We start from the raw sequence: 19,579 nt of genomic DNA on the forward strand, positions 1-19,579 counted from the left end.
TAGATGGGAGGGGGAAATGGCAGCTATCAACTTAATACTCCAACCTTCCATTTTTAAGGCTAGTTCAGGTGTTTGGTTTTTCTTTTTGTTTTAGGAGTTTCGTTCAAGGATTGGTTAGACAATAAATGAAGGAAACAGGCAGGTCCCGCTTAATTATTATTCCTGAACACGGGGTCGGAGAGGAGAGCTGCCCAGGAAAGCTTTAGTTTCTTACTTGTACCAAACTACAAGCGTCCACTTACACTACCTAAACTGTCAAGACTTCCTTGAAGATTTAGGGAAATGTATTTTTCAACTGTGGCACAATGGTCTGCTTGGATACCTTCGCCGCCTTTTGGAATTCTCAGTCCCAGCAGAAGCTCCTTGAGAAAGGTGTGTGTGTGTGTGTGTGTGTGTTAATCCGTGACAGTTAAACCGGTTCCGGTTCATCATAGTGCAGACACGTCTGCAATTATAACCAATAGGGAAAAATTCGCTGGTTAAAAAGAAACCCAGGATCCCTTTGCACAGTAGGCTGGATTTCTCAATTTTATTATAAAATAGAAGCAGAAATATTATTATTTTTTCCAAATACCGTATTCACATAATATAAACAATACAGAGAAGTTGAGGGGGCCTCGCTGGCGCGTGATAACTTTCCTTGGGTTTCGATGAGCAGCAATGGCTTATTATAATATACACATATAGATAGATAGAGATAGAGATATAACGCCTGCTCTTGGCCCTGTTATGATTTGAATGGGTGCCGTGGGCTCCAAGCGGGTCAGAGTCCGGGCCTGGCGCACAAGCCCGGACAATTCCGCACATTATCCTGGGTGGCCCCGCAGACTCTGAAGGGGAAGGAGTAGAGGGAAATATTATTATTATGAATAAAAATATTATTAATAAGGGTGATATAGGCTATCTCAATGTTAAATGTGCAAAATGCTGTACAGTCTTTATCCTCACAAACAGCCCTGCGAGGTAGTTCGCCTTTGTTCCCATTTTACAGATGAGGGAACTGAAGCTGAAGAGCGCCCACTGAGTCGAGGAGCTCAACCCAGCTCTCCTGGCTTCCAAGTCCAACTCTGGAGCCACTGGATCGGCTTGAAGGCAAGTTCTGTGGCTTAAGCGATTTGTGGACCGCACCTTGCTTGTCCTTCACACCTAAAGAATGGCTTAAGGGCGGGGGGGGTGGAACCACACGGAGAAGACGAAATAAGTCCCTCCCCTTCCCCACTTTCTTTGCCTAGCATCAGCAACAAAGGAAGAAGAATAAGGGCTGGGGTTGCCTAAACGGCAGCTGGCAGCTACTACAGCGCTGGAATTTCAGCTGCTACTCGCCTCACCAGCCTTCTGATCCAGCCCCACAATGCAACGTGCTTTCGACCGCCATTCTCAAGCTAAAGTAGCCCCTTTACAATCAACAGAGTTGCTAGGCGGGGGTCCTATCCAAAAATCTGGGGCGGGGGGGTTGAGGGGAGAAGCCTCGAGTTTGGAAAGAAGCCCCCCCCCCGATTTCAGCCAGACATTATTCCCAAGCACGTTATTTCCCGAGATTCAGAAGCAGAAGAACCAACCGGATCGGATGGAGTTGCCAACTTCGCAAGCGGCATCTGCGTTCGATTAATAGGCCTTCCCTCCACGCTCAGCCAATGGCTTAGAGATGGTTTTGAAAGGGGATTAGAACTAACTGGATGGACAATAGATGTTGTACCAAACTAGAGGTCGCCAGCCGTGATGGCAAGGGAAGCTTCCGGTCAGAGGCAGCAGCAGACGCCTCTCTGAAGACCATGTTGCAGGAGAGCAATTGGCATTCAGAATCGGGGTTAAGAACTGGGGGGTGGGGCAACTCTCTGCTTCCCAGAGGCCTCTGGTTGGCCATGGAGGAGAAGAGGGTGCTGCTGGTGGACATTTTGGTCTCTTCAAGGCCTGCAAAGCTTCACTTGGTGCTGATCAGGGTTCAAGCGCAGCTCCAGAGGCCGGCTGAGAAGTTGGCAACCCCAAAACTGGATCTGATAAACTCCCATAGAGGTTGTGAAGGCTGAAGCTGCCAGCCGCGTCCCTTCCTCTCCCAAGTGAGGGGCTGCACACTGGCCTCCTTTGCTCCCCTTCCTCCACCACCACCCCTGCAAAACCACACACATAACAACTCCTAAGGAAGAGTCCGCCAGCTTCGCCAAACCTTCTTAAGACTTGCCAAGGTCTTGAGGTTACAGTACCTTCCCCAAAAGTCCTTAGTCAGCCGACCAAGCATTGATCCAAAGCCAGACAACGGATCCGCGTGTGACGGAGCTTGCCATCCCTTTCAATGTTTCAGGTAACAGGTATGAGTGTTTTGTTTCTTAAAAATAAAAAATAAAAGCCGAGTGGGAAGCATGGATTCAACCAAGGGACATCATGGGTGCCACAAACGTCTTAAGAGCCCAGGTCGACCAGGTTGGAGGACATGGAGTTGAGGATGGAGTCTTGCAAACTGTGGTGGTGCAGAGGGTCCGCGCTGGGTACAGGAATGGCACTAGGACCCTGGGGGTGGCCCAAGCTGTGGAGCGGCTGCAAGCCTGGGTTCGAATTAAGCAGTAAAGCCGGGCTGGACGAAGAGTGATCCGGCGTCCCCGAGGGTGTTTTCTCGTCTTCGGAGCTGCCCAAAACCGCCTTGTTGCCGTTCAGGGAGGAGGAAAGCGGGTTGTGGCCGTTGGAACTGGAATTTTCGTTGTTTTCCCTAGAAGGGGGGAAAGGCAAAGAGAGAGAAAATTAGGCTGTAAAAGGGGACCAGTCTCTCCCGCCGCGGCGCCGCCCCCCGCCGTTCATGCAGATGGTATCGACCGGATTGAATGCATGGTTCCCTGAAGCAAGTCCCGCTTGAGTCAATGACCCAAGCACAGAGTCTCCAACCACAGGCATGTATTTTCACAGAGGTAAGTTCTGTTGCAAATGCAATCAAGGGGGCTTACAGCGCAGCCCACGGCAGGACCCGTCCATCCATGAGGTAGGGTGAGGCAATCGCCTTGGGCAGCAGGATCCACAGGGGCAGCAGATCCAGATCCCAATGTAGATCTTTATCCCCCCCCCCCGTTCCTGATGTAGATCTTCACTCATCCCTTCTTCCCTGGCAGGGCGAGGGGGCACTATTTTGTGGTTCACCTCAGGTGCCAAAATGTATTGGGCCGGCACCAATCCATGACCCATTTAAAGTGCATGCCCTCCAAAGAATCCTGAGAACTGTAGCTTACCCTTCACAGAGTTATGGTTGTTAGTAAGGTAAAAGATAAAGGACCCCTGGACGGTTAAGTCCAGTCAAAGGCGACTATGGGGTGCAGCGCTCATCTCACTTTCAGGCCTTGGGAGCCAGCACTTTTGTCCCCAAACAGCTTTCCGGGTTATGTGGCCAGCATGACTAAACCGATTATGGCTCAATTGAAAAAGATCTTTAAATACACCTTTCCCAAAAAAACGGAGGCCTTTCTATTAGGACTTATAGGAGATGAGATTGTAAAAGGAGATCAGACATTATTTATGTATGCTACAACCGTGGCAGACGAAAATGATTGACTATGCGGAATCAGCGAAGTTGACCTGCGGGTGCGGAATCAGCGAAGTTGACCTGCGGGATTCGAAACCAGGGAGAGTCAAGGTTCCAAAAGGAATGGAGTAAATTTGTGGACTATATGGAGAAGAACTGTAGAAGTCTAAAGACACTTGCAGGACTGAAATAAATCCTACGAATTGACTTTAAGTAGGTGGAAGAAAAGGAACTGCGAGATAAGAGTGGGTAAGAAAACCGAATGAGGGGAGGGAGGGAAGTCAAAGCTCGGCAGAGCATAGAGAAGTAAAATAGTTGAATAGATGATAAAATGAGAAAATTTTGTGTTTGTTGTTGTGTTTGTTGTTTATTATTTTGCTATTGTTTAATGTGGTTTATTTGAAAATCCAATAAAATTGTTTAAAAAAACAAAACAAAAACAAAAAAACGATTATGGCTCAGCAGAAGACTGTGATGGAAACCAGAGCCCACAGAAATGCTGTTTACCTATTTACCTTCCTGCCGCAGCAGTACCTATTTATCTACTTGCACTGGTGTGCTTTCGAACTGCTAGGTTGGCAGGAGCTGGGACAGAGCAACAGGAGTTCACCCCATCTCGGGGATTCGAACTGCTGACCTTCTGATCATCAAGCCCAAGAGCAGGGGTCAGCAAACTTTTGCAGCCAGGGGCCGGTCCACTGTCCCTCAGACCTTGTGGGGGGCTGGAGTATATTTTGAAAAAAAAATATGAACAAATTCCTATGCCCCACAAATAACCCAGAGATGCATTGTAAATAAAAGGACACATTCTACTCATGTAAAAACATGCTGATTCCCAGACTGCCCGCGGGCCGGATTTAGAAGGCGATTGGGCTGCATCCAGCCCCTGGGCCTTAGTTTGGGGACCCCTGCCCAAGAGGCTCAGTGGTTTAGACCACAGCGCCACCCGCATCCCTACAGTTGTTAGTGCCCTTAAGAAACTACAGTTCCCAGGATTCTTTGGGCGGGTGCTTTAACTGTGTGGTGTATACACAGCTGGAAGTCCTGTTAAATTCAGTGGGTCTTACTCCAAGGCAAGGGGTTAGAATTGCAGCCTTACTCCCTAGTAAGGGTTCGAGAACTCTAATGCATTTCGGGCTTCAACCATTCTAGATAGGCTTCTGGGGAAGGAAGTCCCCTTGAAATCACTGGAGAGTGAATGAACTTGGAGAGAGTTGGATTGCACGTCTGTCACTGACGAAGACGGTGATTCCATTTCTCCCTTTGGATCCTGAAACCTGACATTGTTGAGAGAAAGGGCCAAACCTCTGTGGTAGAGCATGAATGCACTTACCTGGACTCAACCACACACCTAGGGTTATTGTGAGAACAACATGGGAAAGGGGAAGAATCATCTATACAACTCCATGCAACCCAGCCAGATGGGTGGGGTATAAATAATAAAATTGTTGTTGTTGTTGTTCACTATGACCTACTGAATGACTCAGTGGCAGAGCATACAGGTAGGTAAAAAAAGGTAATGACCCCGGGCGGTTAAGTCCAGTCAAAGGCGACTATGGGGCTGTGACACTCATCTCACATTTGTCCACAGACAGCTTTCCGGGTCTTCTAGTGCAATGGAACACGGAACACCGTGACAGAAACAGAAATGCTGTTTACCTTCCCACCATAGTGGTACCTATTTATCTGCTAGTTTTTGAACTGCTGGTTGGCAGAGGTTGGGACAGAGCAACGGGAGGCTCAGTGGTTTAGACCACAGTGCCACTCAGTCCCAGGTTCATCCTCAGACATATCCAGGTAGTAAAATAAAAAAATTCCTTCAGTAGCACCTTAAAGACCAACTAAGTTTTTATTTTGGTATGAGCTTTCGTGTGCATGCACACTTCTTCAGATAATATCCAGGTAGGTTTGGCAAAGTCTTCTGTCTGAAAACTCTGGATAGTTCCTGCTTGTCTGTGTTGACAATACAGAGCTAGAGCTTCCTGTGTTTCTATGCTACATTACAGTTTCTCCAAAAAAAAAAGACTCAAAAGTTAAGTTTGTGTTATTCCTGCCACTCAAAATTTGGATTTTAGCTTATTTCCTTCCTTTTTTTAACTTTAGAAGCACATGGTACAATTTCCCACAATCTGCAACCCACTGAGACGTATTTAAGTGTGTTTCATCCCATTGAATGCTCATTGGATACAGGTTTGGAACCCAGGTTTAAATCTCCATTGACCTAGGTCTTCAGAAAGGGCACCTCTTATAATTTGGTATAATGCAGGCACATCCAAAGTCCGTTTTGGGGACTAATCCGGCCCGCCGGCTGATTTAATCCTTGGCAGTATATGTCCTGGGGCAAAATCCCCCAAAAGCTCAGTAACTTCAATCCTAAAAAAGCTCAACACCCAAGGGCAGGGTACAAATAAATGTATTATTATTTGAAAAAAAAGTTTGGGCTCCCCTGCGAAACGCTTAATCTCTCATGGGCAGCCTTCAGTTAGCCACTGTCTCTCAGACCCTACCTACCAGGATTGTTGCGAGGATAACAAATGGTTCCGATGCATTTTAATCTTTACTCAAATGTCAGCTCTTAGGGTATTGTCCTTATTTCAGTTGACTTACTTCCTGCTAGCTGCACACTTACTGGAAAATACATTCCGTGGAGCTGAGCTGCACAACTGCTATCCCAGGGGTAGTTATACCTGGAAGTTAGTTCCACTGAGAATAGCAGTGCACAAGTCAATTCAGAGCAACCATGCTTGAGATGTGGGTGTGAAATCTGATCTCCCTTGAGAGTATGAAAAGGTGTGATTCACATCTCCAGTTTAGAGGAGAAGATGGGATTGCAGCAATTTTAAGGGCATTCTGGTGAGAAACAAATCCCCCAAAGTAGGGGTTCCAGGAAACCCCTTCCCCAGCCAGTGGTGTTGTGGGGGGGGGATAGTCACAGGCACAAAATTCTGAGGGGGCACAACCAGGCAACCCCATACAGTCATCGGCTTCCACAGGGATCCACACCTCACCCTGGCAAAGGTGGCAGGCAGCTCAGGTCCACTTTGCAACCAACAACAAGGTCTAGGTAACAACTATTATCTTCTTCAATGGGGCTATTCCAAGACAGGCCACTCCACCTTCACAACATCTGTGCTGCTGACTCTCGAACTTTGGTTGAAAAACATACAACAAAAATTAATCAGTTTGAGTCATGCGACTCAAATTGGATCTACTAGGCCCCCAAAATTTAAGCAACATGGGCAAAAGTCACTTCTGGGGCCCCTCCAGGATTAGGTGCCTTGAAGTTAAGCTTTATTAGTTTCATTGCAGATCCACCCCTGACAGTAATACCTCAAGGTAATACCTCTCCCCATATGAACTGATCTGGACCCTGTGATATCATCTGAGGCCCTCTTTTGCGTGCCTCCTCCACAAGAGATCTGTAGAGTGGCAACACGAGAATAGGCCTTTTCTATGGTGGTTCCCCACTTGTGGAATGTTCTCCTAGCATCTTGGTTACATTCCTCTAATCCCAGGCCTTTGGCTAATTAAACAAGTGATGGCCTGTTTGTGGGGGGTATTGATTTTGCATGTTACTATGATATGCATTTTTGTGTATTTTAATCAAATCAACCTTAACGTAACTAAACAATTCTGCTGGTCTGTTTTAGAAACACATATAGAATATGTAACATACACAAAGAATGTAGCAATTTAAAATGCCCTATAGAACTAGAGCAAAAGAGAAAAAAAAGCAAATCAGAGTAATCAAACCAGCAAATATGAAAATGTTGATGAGGATGATAATTGAATTTCTATACCTGCTACATTCTTTGTGTATGTTACATATTCTATATACAGGTAGGTAGCCATGTTGGTCTGAGTCGATACAAAATAAAAAAATTCCTTCAGTAGCACCTTAAAGACCAACTAAGTTTTTATTTTGGTATGAGCTTTCGTGTGCATGCACACTTCTTCATGCATGCACACGAAAGCTCACAAACAAAATAAAAACTTAGTTGGTCTTTAAGGTGCTACTGAAGGAATTTTTAAAACATTTTCTATATGTGTTTCTAAAATTTGGATCCCAATTTGTTTTTGTTTTTTATTTAAAACTATATATATATATATATATATATATATATATATATATATATATATATATATATATATATAAATCAAATTGGGATCCAATGATAAAAAATACCGGAAAACAGAAAAGTATGAATTAGTTTTATGAAGAACTTTATAACAAGCAAATGAAAAAAATCATAGTCTTTACTATTCTTTAATCAAATCAACCTTAACATAGAGTAAAGGGGTCTCTGATTGGTAGTGAGCAATTTGTATGACTCCAAGACCACCACCCCTATTCCAGCTACATCCTGCTAGAAAGACTCAGGATCTTTCCATCCCCACTGTGGTGCCCTCAGAGCAGAACTGTGGGGGCCAAAGTCCAGGTATTTCTCATCTAAAGAGAGCCTCACCCTCAATAGTCAGAGCTTTGGCCCTCTAGATGTTGCTGACCTCCAACTCCCATCAGCCAGCAGGGCACCTGGACAAGGATGAAGTGAGTTGTAGTCTAACCTTCCCGGAACTCCCGGAACCGCAACACAAACTTTTTTCTTTTCTTTTCTCAACTCACAGTAGCCTCTAGGATCTCGGCCTGCGCCCTATTCCCTCGGCAGGAAATCTTGCGTGCAGCCGTCTTCACAAGACCGCTCATTGCGCTCAATGCTTTGCACATAGTACTAAACTTCCCATCCAAGGTGTCACATCCTGAAGCAGTCGCGTAAAGGCGCGGAAAGAGAGAGCTTGGCGTCCCCCTCGGGGATAGCACCCATATCTGACAGTGGCGTTGTGAAAGACCTGAACGTTTGGAAATAATGTCCCACTGATTTAGAATCGAGATGCCAATTACTGTATCTGACTTCTGCTTTACCCGTCAGTGCATGGGGAGGAGAGGAGGAAAATAAAATTCGGGCTTCCAGAGCCTCTGCCTGCCCTGCAACCCCCCAGGGCCTCGTTGAGTCGATCTCGGGTCTTGTAAACAGTTTGCGGCCGGCTCAGTAAAAAAAGTGTGGTCTGATAAAAAAACGTTCTTCTCCTCCCTCCCTCTCCCGCAGAGATTAGGAAGCCTTTGGAGGGTGGGAGAAGCGGACGCGTTAGCATTTCAGTCCTCGGTCCAGAAAGGAAAAGCAACGCATTCTGGCCGCCGTTTGCTCCGGCTAAATCTAACATCACAAAGATGGGAATAGAAAAAATATATCTGCGTTGGGGTCCCTTCCTCAGATCTCGGCTGGGGCTGTATCCTTTTCCTCCCCGTCCATTCTGAAGCTCGAATGTGTGTGTCTACATATATACTGAAATACATTCCAACCTAGCAAACGAGAGCATTTTCTTTTCTTGAATCAGGGGCGGAAATGCCCTCCGTTGCTCGTGGCACGCAAATATTTCCTTCATCCGGCAACACCTCGGTGGTTACACACGCTACTGGGGCCGGAGGAAGGGAGCGGAATTGGCTTCAGATGTCCTGGCTTCCCAACAAACAAGCCGGCGATCCTAAACCCGCTTATTTGAGCTCCATCGGAAGCTGGAAGGAAGCGAGGAGAAAATATCTACTTCTAAATAAGTACGCTGAGAGTCCCACAGCTGGCGTCATTCGATGGAATCCGACTGCCAGGGAAACACGCTTAGGTTCGCAGCCTAACATTCCGATGCTAAACTGCGCGATCCTAAACCCGTTGATTCAGAAGTACACCCCACCGCATTTCAAGAGAACTTTTTTTAGTAAGGGTAACAGCCGTAGTTTCTGAGAGGCTGGATTAAGTGCGAAAGCCACCGAGTTCCGAGAAAGTTTAAGAGAAGGAGATCTCTTTAAGGGAGTTTCTTTGAAATAAATCAACAACCAGCCCCGATGATCAGCATGCGCGTTTGCTCAGAAGACGCTCCTGCGGAATTCACTGAGACTAAGCGTGCGCAAGAGTGCAGCCGAAGAGTCTTGTGGCATCTGGAAGACTCCTAGTTCGCTCTCTCTGCAGCGCGGATAGGAGAGAGCCTGTCTCCTTGGATGCAGGAAGCGGACGGATCATCTTTACGCCGGACACTCCACGCCATCTGAAGTAGCAGCTTCTCTGCGGCCGAAAATTAAGCCACCATAAAATGGTTAGACTCCCAGGCCTCGGAAAGAAGCTGAGGGATGGTCATCTTCTAGAACTGAGAACCAAAAGTGGCTTCCTTATTAGCGCAGAAAAGCGCCCCATCGAGGCTCTGCTAATACTTTTATCTCAAATCCTGCACCGTGCTGTATTTTATCTGGAAGATTATTAGCTCAAACAATTCAGCGGTATCACTTGCTCGTTAGGCTACTACGGTAGTCCAACTCTAACCACCCTGAGCACTTCCAAGGCCTGGAGAATATACTTTTCCCTCCTTTTTCTACCGCAAGCCATTTTGCGGAAACCACCACCACATTTTCACAAAGTGATGCAGTTCGGAGGGTTGTTGGGTCTCTCCCACCCCCGTACGGCTTCCTTGCAACAAAATGCATTTTAATCCCGTTCTTCAGTATTGCTGTGTCCTTGCTCAGACGGCCCCCTCGATTTGGAAAACGACCGAGCCCTACAAGCACCCACCCCATTGAAATCAACGGGGCTGCTGGGTTATGTGGTTAGGTTGTGGGTTGCGTGTAAATATGTAGCATAGTGACCTCCTCCTTGGCAACATATTATCTATGCCCATTTACCTTGGAGCAAGCCACATTGCAGCCAATGGCATTTACTTCGCAGTAGACATGAGTGGAAACCTGCTGTTAAGCACTATGATGCACCGGCCTTTCCTCACCTACATGCAGCCGATAAAGGATTAAACAATCCACCTCAACGCATTTTATATTGTACCTGGATATTCCAGAATACAGAGGACATCCACGTTGTATTACACGGCTCTTGAAACATTATTTAATAATGTTACGTGTTTATATAAATGTAACACTTTAAAAGTTCGATTTAAAGCTCAGACACATCCAAGCATTTAAGCAGACTTGTTTCCATTGAAGTCAATGAGGAGACTGACTCAAATCCAAGCGCGCTCGGGCTCCCTCTGAATCCAATAGCTCTTACCACTGAGCAGAAACATACAGGACGGCGCTGTTAATAAAGCTGAAGACATGCGGGTGATTCAGTTTGGATGCGCAGCCTAATTATTTAAGCAAGCGGCACACCACTCCTAAGCAAAGTTTCGCAACAATCAGCAGTAATTGCTAATTAACAATAATTGCTGACAACCTTAACTACCTTTATTTGCAAGCAAGACCTACTGTTCACCACATAAGAAGAGCCTGCAGGATCAGGCCAAAGGCCCATGTAATGCAGTATCGGGTTCTCACAGTGGCCAACCAGATGCCTATGGGAAACCAGCATAGCTGTCAAGTTTTTTCCTTTTTTTTAAGGGAAATTCCCTCATGCTGAATAGGCTTCCTCGCGATAAAAGGGAAAACTTGACAGCTATGGAAACCAGGGAGCAGAACATGAGCACAAGAGTATCTCCCTCCTTTCCAGCAACGGGTATTTGGAAGCATTGCTGCCAAGAACTGTGGAGGTAGAGCATAACCATTGTGGCTAGTAGTCATCTCCACAAAATCTTCTTTTAAAGCCATCCAAGTTGGTGGCCAATCTCTGCCTCCTGGGGAAGTGAATCCCATAGATTGTCTGTGTGCTGCGTAAAGGTGTACTTTCCTTTATCTGTCCCAAATCTCCCAAAATTCAGCTTCATTGGATGTCAACGAGTTCCAGTATTAGGAGAGAGATTATTATTATTATTATTATTATTATTATTAGTCTATCCGCTTTCTTCATGCCATATGCCATTTTTTAAAACACGAACTCTGATCTCATGGCATGGTTTTGGTATTTTAATGCCTACTTTGATAGTAGATTTCATAAAATAATAGAATTGTAGAAGGGACCCCGAGGATCATCAAGTCCAACCACCCGCAATGCAGGAATAGGCAGCTGTCCTGTACCGGGAATCGAACCAGCAACCTTTGCATTATGAGCGCCATGCTCTCTAACCAACTGAGCTATCCAGGTATGATGTTTTCTGGTTACATGCTGTGAACACAGATGGTTCGGAATAAAAGTACAACTAGCTAATAAATAAAATGTGTACTCAGAGGTAAGTCCCGTCGAGGTCAGGATAGCTAACTCCCGGGGTAAGTGTCCAAAAGACACTTCCAAGTAAGCCTTCACTCTTAAACACCTTCCATAGAGAGTTAATCTCACTGAACCCAGTGGGACTGAGTTTAAGAAGACTGGTTTAAAATTGGGCTGTAAAATAATATTATCCCTATTGGCTGTAGTGGAATTAACTCTAGGACTGTTATCCTAAGCATCACTTGTAATGATGGGAACATTCTCTTCCAGGTAAAGGAAAATACATTAATGCACCTGGCATCAATCCGGTGCCTTCCATATGTTGTTGGTTTCTAACTCTCAGCCAGCACTGTGCATGCCAGCAAGCATTGCATCTGGTGGGCACCAGGTTGAGGAAGGTTGTTAGCAGTCTCCATAGATAACCCAGTGGCGGAGGGCTTAATGCCCTGTGATCACACCTACGGTATAAGCGCGCAGCGTTACTCAGCTGGGAATCGAACTGCAGACGTCCAGGCGAAGCTAAAGCACGGTACGATGATATTGGGGAAAGGGGACATTTGGTCCACGCCACGTCCCATTTTCATCTGGAAAAACGGAGATCGCTCGGTAAGGGGGACCACCCTGCCTGCGGGACGCTGCCGTCTGCTAAGGAGGAATCAGTATCCTGTTCAGGATGCTAATTCTCTTCCACCTCAGCGAGAGAGAGCGCCTTTGATGTGTTCCTCCGATTAGTAAATGGGCATCTTTCATCTCACCAACCCTAGACTGGCCAGGCGATTCTCTCCGCTTTCCACCCGCGGGAGAAAATAAGCTTATGTCAACGTAGGGAAATGGATGGAGGCCGCGAACGAAGTCGAGTCAAACCGCCTGCTTTGAACTCCGCTCGGCTACTTTACCTGAACCATTAACAGTTTCAAAATGTGTGTGTTGTCCACTGAGGCAAGCAGCTATGACAGTTAAGTCGCAAGGAACTCAGAGGGACTTATTTTCAACAGGGGGCAACGGATCTAGGATCGGGTTAAACGTTCTGCGCAGAACGTCTAGCCCGATCCTAGACCTATTGGACCCCCATCGAAAATTAGCCCTCACGCACTAGTCTTGTCCCAGACTAGAGGACCTGAACAGGTTCTCCCGGGCCTCTAGATTCAACTGCTGCCAGTTACTCATATAAACATAATATTTGGGGAATGGGGAAAATTGCCCTCAAGGACACTAGCGTGCAAGCGTTGCAACCACCAGAACACATTTTCTGGAGAAGGCGACCCTGACTTCTGTCATGGGAAAGAGATGTCACCTTTAACAGGTTCTAGTAAAATCAAGCCACTGGTTAGACGCTTTGGGAGACGGAGTTGCGCAGCGGCGGTGGTTTGGGGTGAGAATAAACTGCATTTTTATTCACAGAAGTTTACGAACAGGTGTCAGATTTGCAACCTGTCTCTCAAACAAGTCCCCAACGCCCCAAAGGCCGCTTATTCATTAGAGAGGCCAGAGCTCCCTGTCCCCAGATACCCGCGCAAAATGGCGATCCTCTTCCTAGTCAAGACCAGCAGCAACGGTACCGTAGATATTCTCAGAATTTGGACCCACGCAGAGACAAACGCGCGCTGCAGGAAGCTCCTTTCAACTCCGCGGGGCAGAAAGGATTGTCCCGCAGCTCTGAGCCTGTAACCTAGGCAGAATCTGCTCAAGAGAAGCTAGCGCCTCCCCCCCTTTCTTTATTTTGCAATAAATGATAAAAACAGACGACTTGGATTCAAAGCGCCTTTCAGCCCTGTTAAAGACAGCAGGGATTGAAATCACCTTGGCGTTTGGGTTTCAAGTACGCAGGAATTTGGATTTAAACCTTACCCCACCCCCGCTTCCCAAATGTTCGAGATCGTGGTGCTAATTTCGAATAAAAGCTGCGATCCCATCACACCGGGGATCCCTTACACCGGGGAGAAAGCCCGGTGGTGGGGTACCTCCCGGTGAAGGCACGCGTGGGCTCCGGCTGCCTTTGGGGTTGTGGGTGGCCCTTATTGGACCTCCCGACGAAGTTCACTTTTGCATGCAAAATCCAGCCGGCCACCTCTAAAGTGGAACCCAGATTCTCCGGCGAGTTTTTCCAAGAGAGTGGTTTCTGGATGGCCGCCTCAGAGTACAGCAGAAGGGAGAGAGAGCCGGTCCAACCAGATGATATCTGCTTTATTAGGCCCACATGTGAGTGGAAGCAGAGGGAGCTGCGACTATGTTTTGGATTTTCTACCAACGCTAGCGCACCAGAAAATACCTTTGAACTCACTTATGGCGCAGGAGGGTGCCAAAAGTGAATTCAGCCGGCCTGCGGAAGACTTGCACATCAAAGGTGCGCGTCCGGGCGGGTCCTCCCGCTATTCGGCTGCTTGGCTCTTTCACACGTGTTAATTGTACAAGGGCTGACACTTGCCCTCTCTGGCTGTGTGAGGGGGTTTCGAAATTGCTGCAAGCTTTCTGTTGCGAAGAAATTGGGCCTTTTCGGCTCATCCGTCCTTCTAGACCCGTTAACTGGCCTCCGTATTTGTTTTTAAAGCCATATTATATTCTCCATTTCAGGCCGGTTTAACAAGGTTCTGGAGTTATTTTCCGTCGGCTCCCCTAACCCTGTTTCTAAATATGGGGGTGCTTTTTTGGGGGGGGGAACCCTCTCATGCCAGTTAGTTACACAATGGGAGATTAGGGAAAGTGCCCCTCAGCAAAACAAAAGACTCACTCGAAATCAGAGGGGATGACTGCTCGGCCAAAGAGTTTAGGGTCGCGGTGCGCGGCTGCAACGTACAAGCGTCCCCTCGGAAGCACTTGACAGCCCCACGGTTTCACACAGAGAATTTGCTGAGAAATCCATCCTGTTCGATGGGACCCATGTCCCGGTAAGAACTACAAGGGAGGGATGAGAGGACGCTAGTAGCGGTGGGTGGCTTCCCAAAACTCCAAACCACCACCCACTTACTCCAGAGTAGTACTATCTGAGTTGCTGGGCTATCACAACAACGTGGGCTTCCTTAATCCGCCGACAGAGCTAACAATACCGTGGCGGCTCGTGTGCTGCTGGCAAAGTCCACGTTAAACAGGCTTCGTATACTGCGTTTAAGGCCTAAGCTAGAAGTGCCCAACTTTTCGGCTCGTCTCTCTGGCGTCGAGATTCTGTTTGATTCTGTCTCAATGTGGTTCAATGCCTGCAGCCTTCAGAATCCCTTTGGAGCTAGTTCGGTTCGTTTTCCACCACTAATTTCATATACCCTTGGAACAGGATGGATAAACCTTTACGGATTTGTATTGGAGGCTGATTTACTCAGGGAGAGAATCCATACTGTTAGGAGCAGCCCAGCTGCGTGTGTATTTATTTACTCAGAGTTAAGGCCCCCAGGTCGGACTGATCCAACTCAACCGACCTAGGGCAGTAGTTTCGGGTGTGTGCTACGATCGAAAAGCTGCCCATTTATTCTAAGATAGCCCCCTCTTAACGCTAATTCGTTGCTCCTTAAGAGTCAACTACTGAACAACTATTTCCATCTCGGAAGATAAGTTTCATAAGAGAAATTAAAACACAATGCAACATCCGACGATTTTTCTTCTAGATCATAGTATTCCGGCTTAAAGGAACACTCTTGTGTTCACAGCTTATTAGTAATTTATGGGACGCGTTTGCATTGATTAATATGACATTATTATAGCATATTTCTGTCCCACGGTTCATTATTATCCTTCCATCTACTATCTGGAATCTGCCCCATCCCTCTTATTTTCACTGAAGTAATGGAATGAAAGGGAACTTGTATCCGGATAGATAAGCAGCCACTTTAACGTGAACGGAAACTCCTGAGATTTATTTCCCAGAAAATGTGCCGTTTCGGAACAATGTGGGGTACGTCTGTGTGCTCCAACGCATTTTGAAAACCCTGGCTTTCTCTCCAGCTGGTATCCTAAGCAAATTCAAGGGCTTGTCAAAGGGAGAAAGCGATTTACAGCTGGCCGCAAGAAACGTGTTAATTGTGATCATCACCAAGGGTTAAAATCATTGATGATCGTGGCTTTAGCCACACACACACACACCGGCCCCAGGGGCAAAGAAGTTCGCTTTTATAGAGTTGGGGGCCTGCTGGGACCATTCTACAAGCAAGCAGCTTTTTTCCAACAGTGCTACGCGAAGTTACGGTGCTTACTACCTTTCCTCCACTTTAAACTACTACACTCGTGTGGAGTCCCATTGTAATGAGTAGAATGCCGGCAATAGCGCGGACAGCTTGAGAAACTCGGGCTGGGTAGGAAGAATTTAACTCATGCAGCTCAATCCCAAGCGCTGGAAGTTGAGGAGCACCGGTTCGAATGCGACTTACACCCAGGTAAGTGAATTTAGGATTGCAGCTTTTAATCTTGATTCCCACCAGGAGTTCGTGTGTTCGGGATGGGGTATTAAACGTGGTTAATTTTGCTGGCGAGGAAGGACCTGATAGTCTTCTAAAGTGTTCAGGTGTATTTGTTCAATATGCATTAGAGATATTTACTAGCATAATTAATACTCCCCCCCCTTTTAGTATTGTTTTGAGTGCTTTCTTCCTGTACGGAGAAACGGCTCACTCAACACGTTTCTGTTACATAAATATGTAGCCAAGATTGCAGTCCAACACTCAGATTCATTAAAGTATTCCTTATTGAATTCAATGGCACTTACTTCCAAGTAGATAAGGATGGGGCCGCGAAGTAAATTAAAGTTGAGAAAACTATAAATATTTTCCCGGGAAGCGGAAAAGAGTTAGACAGAATAGGAAGTTGGCCTGATTGAGAAAAGGAACGAAGGAAGATCTAGCCTTCTCCTGTTCCATTTACTTTAAAACTCTGCTCCATTTCTTCCAAATCAAGTTTTCCGAGGAAGTGGCCTGGGAGAGAAGCCGAAGCAAAGCGATTTAGCTTTGGCGGGGCAACTCAGTGTTGCTCTGGAGTAAAATAGTTCCTTGGGGGGTGGGCGCGGGGAGTCAACTGGTTGGGACCTGTGTGTTCCTGCTTTTCCAAAAGCATTATATGAACGAAACGGCGAAAAGTTAAGATTGCTGTTTTACAAAGAGAATAAAGCGCCACGTTCTCGTTTCATTGCCATTTCCCTTCGCCTTTCCCTGTCTTATAGTGAACCTCAAGGCCGGTGGCGCTTCTCCCCCGCGGCCTGATCCTCTGCGCGTTTACTCGGGAGCAAGTGCTCGCTAAGTTCAAGGCTGCTTACGCGACAAAAGCGCCCTTGTGCGCGCCTCAGCGCCGCGCAGTTTGGCCTGGAATGGTTAAGCAAACCTAGGAAGAGTCCGGCATCCACCGCCCCTCCCCTGGTCCCCAAATCAGAAATCTTTTTCAGCTGGGGATGGGGGTCGAAAGAGGGAGCCAGGAGGAAGTACTTACTCGTACCTTTCTTTGGCCTCGGCCGCCCGGTCCCTCTGCCTCCGGTTCTTGAACCAGTTGCTGACTTGGGTGGTGGTGAGCCCGGTGGCTTCGGCCAGCTCCCTCTTCTCCCGAGGGGACGGGTAAGGGTTGTGCGCGTACCATTCCCGCAGCACGCTGCGGCTCTTCTCCTTGAAGCAGTAGCTGGTCTCCTCGCCGTCCCAGATGGAGCGGGGCAAGGGGAACTTGCGGCGGACCCGGTACTTGCCGACGGCCCCTAGGGGTCGCCCCCGCAGCTTCTCGGCCTCGATGTAGTGCGCCTTGAGCCACAGCTGCTGCAGCTTGGGGTGGTTGTGCGCCGAGAACTGGTGGCTCTCCAGGATCTTGTAGAGCTCGCGGAAGTTGCCTCGGTGGAAAGCCACCACGGCCTTGGCCTTCAGCACGCTCTCGTTCTTGTGCAGGTGCTCGCAAGCCGGCAGCGACCACAGGAAGCGGCCCAGCCTCTCGATGTTGCCCCCTTGCTGGAGAACCTCGCACACGCACGCCACTTGCTCCTGGGTGAAGCCAAACGTGGGCAGCATGGACATGGTGGCGGGCGCCCGGGAGAGGCCCTGCTCCTCCTGCCACCTCCGCCTCTTAGCGCATCAGCCCTGGCCGAAAGGGGGCAGCCACTCGGGGTGGGGTAGGGGGGGCGACGCGGCCGGGCGCCCCGCAGGCACCGCCTGGGGGGGCAGAACTGGCGGCGGCGGGTCGTGCGGGGGAGGGGGGTGTCCGGGACGCGCGCGCGACAGCCGGCACCAATGGAGAGAGGACTTCGCGAGGGGCCAGCCAACCACAGAGCGCCGGGGCTAACTTACTTACAAATGGAGCCCTCGGGCTTAGGTCAGCGCTGGCGGGGCCGCTGCGCCGGCGCCCGTGGAGCTTAGAGAATCTTCGCGCGCGGGGGAGGATCAAAGGCAGAGCAACCGGAGCACTCACTTTCACCTCTTCTCGCTTGCTCTCCTCCTGCCTCTTCGGCTTTTGACCGCCCGCTTGGTTTGTAAGTCCCGGAGTTCCGATCAGCAAACTTTGCGGCTCTATTGTGTGAGAGGCTGCGGCGCTCGCAACAGTGGAACTTTCGCTCTCCCCACCCCCTGGCCGGGCTTGCGAGTTCCACTCTCTTCTCTCTCTCTCTCTCTTCCTCCCTCCCCCCTCCCCGCTTTCAGCGATAGGATCTCTTACATGTAATCCAGTACTTTAAAAAGTCCTGCTCCCCTCTTCCTCCTTCCTCCTCCTCTTCGTCTCTTCGCTCTCCTCCTCTTCTCTTCTTGCCGGGTCTTCTCTCTCCCTCTTTCTTTTTTTCTTTTCATCCTCCTTCCCCTCCCCCTCTTCTTCCCCTCCCTCCCTCTCTTCTTCCCCTCCCTCCCTCTCCCTCTCCCTCTCCAAATAATATTATTCTAAACTGGCATGAAAAAGTGATTAGCCGCGCTGTGATTGGTCCAGTTATTTGACCCGGGGACTGCCAAGGAGAAGACAATTGTTTTAATCAAATTATTTGCCATGGTGACGCTGTCAATCAAAAGTAACCCGATCTGTTTTGAGGTGGCTCCCCGGCTCGGTTGACAGATTGCTTTGAGCCACTCGGAGGAGGGCTTTTTTAGAGCTGGGATATTACTAAGAAGTGGAAGATGCCTGGTTGGTGGGGGTGGGGGGAGAAAAAGCAGAGCGGGTGGGGAGAGAAATAAATGTCTGCTGTGATTGACGTTGCAAAACATGGAAAGAGGGGGGGAGTCCCACCCGGGCCTGACCGCTGACTGACAGCGGGGGCGCTACAACACCGACAGGTCTCCCACATCCTACCGTTTCTACTTTTAGTTTGATGCTTTCCACTTCGAAACAATCTCAAATTTGGAGGAAAGGGGTGGGTGGGTGGGTGCGCGCGCGCATAGCGTCTTGAAATTTTGGAAAATCTTACTGGAAGCTTCCGTGTGGATGAAGACTTCCAAACTTTTGCAGAGGTCATCTTTCCTACGGTCCCTCCACCCTTTAGTGAGTTATAAAAACGAAAGTACCAACAGTTTTCAAAGCGTTTACACTGCCTCTTCCTTGATCCTAGAACATTCACTGGGAGTAATTGAATTGCATTAAAAAAATCAAACGCCCAGGCTTATAACCCGTTCGCTTTTACCAGTCATGACTGCCCTGGGTTATTCTACCTTCAAATTCAGTGCAAAAGGCTTAATGCTCGGGTTTTAAGGAAAATTTAATTCGCTATCCCTCCAACTGCAGCTTAACTGGAATGTTGATGCATCTGTAGTGGGGCGCATCCATTCTTAATCACGCACATTTCTTTTATTGAATGAAGCAGATTGACCCGATGACAAGCAGATTTAATTTCACTGTAATTTTCTTCTTAGGAGGGGAGATATGCAGCCTAACACGGAAACTCTAAAACCGATTTACGCTCTAGTCCTGTGTCCACTTAACTTGGCAAGTATTTAGTACAGCTCTCTGCCGGGGGCGGTGGAGGGGGAGCTTAGAGGGAGTGACTTGGTGAATAAGTTTAAACAGAAAACACACTTTATTG

General features: G+C 48.0%; 1 protein-coding gene across 1 annotated transcript; it reads right to left on the minus strand.

Annotated features, from left to right (window-relative positions):
- Nucleotides 1-1,447: 1,447 nt before the first annotated feature.
- SIX2 (SIX homeobox 2) lies at nucleotides 1,448-17,687 on the minus strand. The gene is made up of 2 exons (XM_035110539.2): nucleotides 17,035-17,687; nucleotides 1,448-2,701 (listed from the first exon to the last, which is right to left on the minus strand). Exons 1-2 carry the CDS (start codon nucleotides 17,598-17,600, stop codon nucleotides 2,398-2,400), a joined length of 870 nt encoding a protein of 289 aa, XP_034966430.1. The 5' UTR covers nucleotides 17,601-17,687; the 3' UTR covers nucleotides 1,448-2,397.
- Between the last annotated feature and the right edge of the window lie 1,892 nt (nucleotides 17,688-19,579).

This window comes from Zootoca vivipara, chromosome 3, assembly GCF_963506605.1.
Source record: "Zootoca vivipara chromosome 3, rZooViv1.1, whole genome shotgun sequence".
NCBI lineage: Eukaryota > Metazoa > Chordata > Lepidosauria > Squamata > Lacertidae > Zootoca > Zootoca vivipara.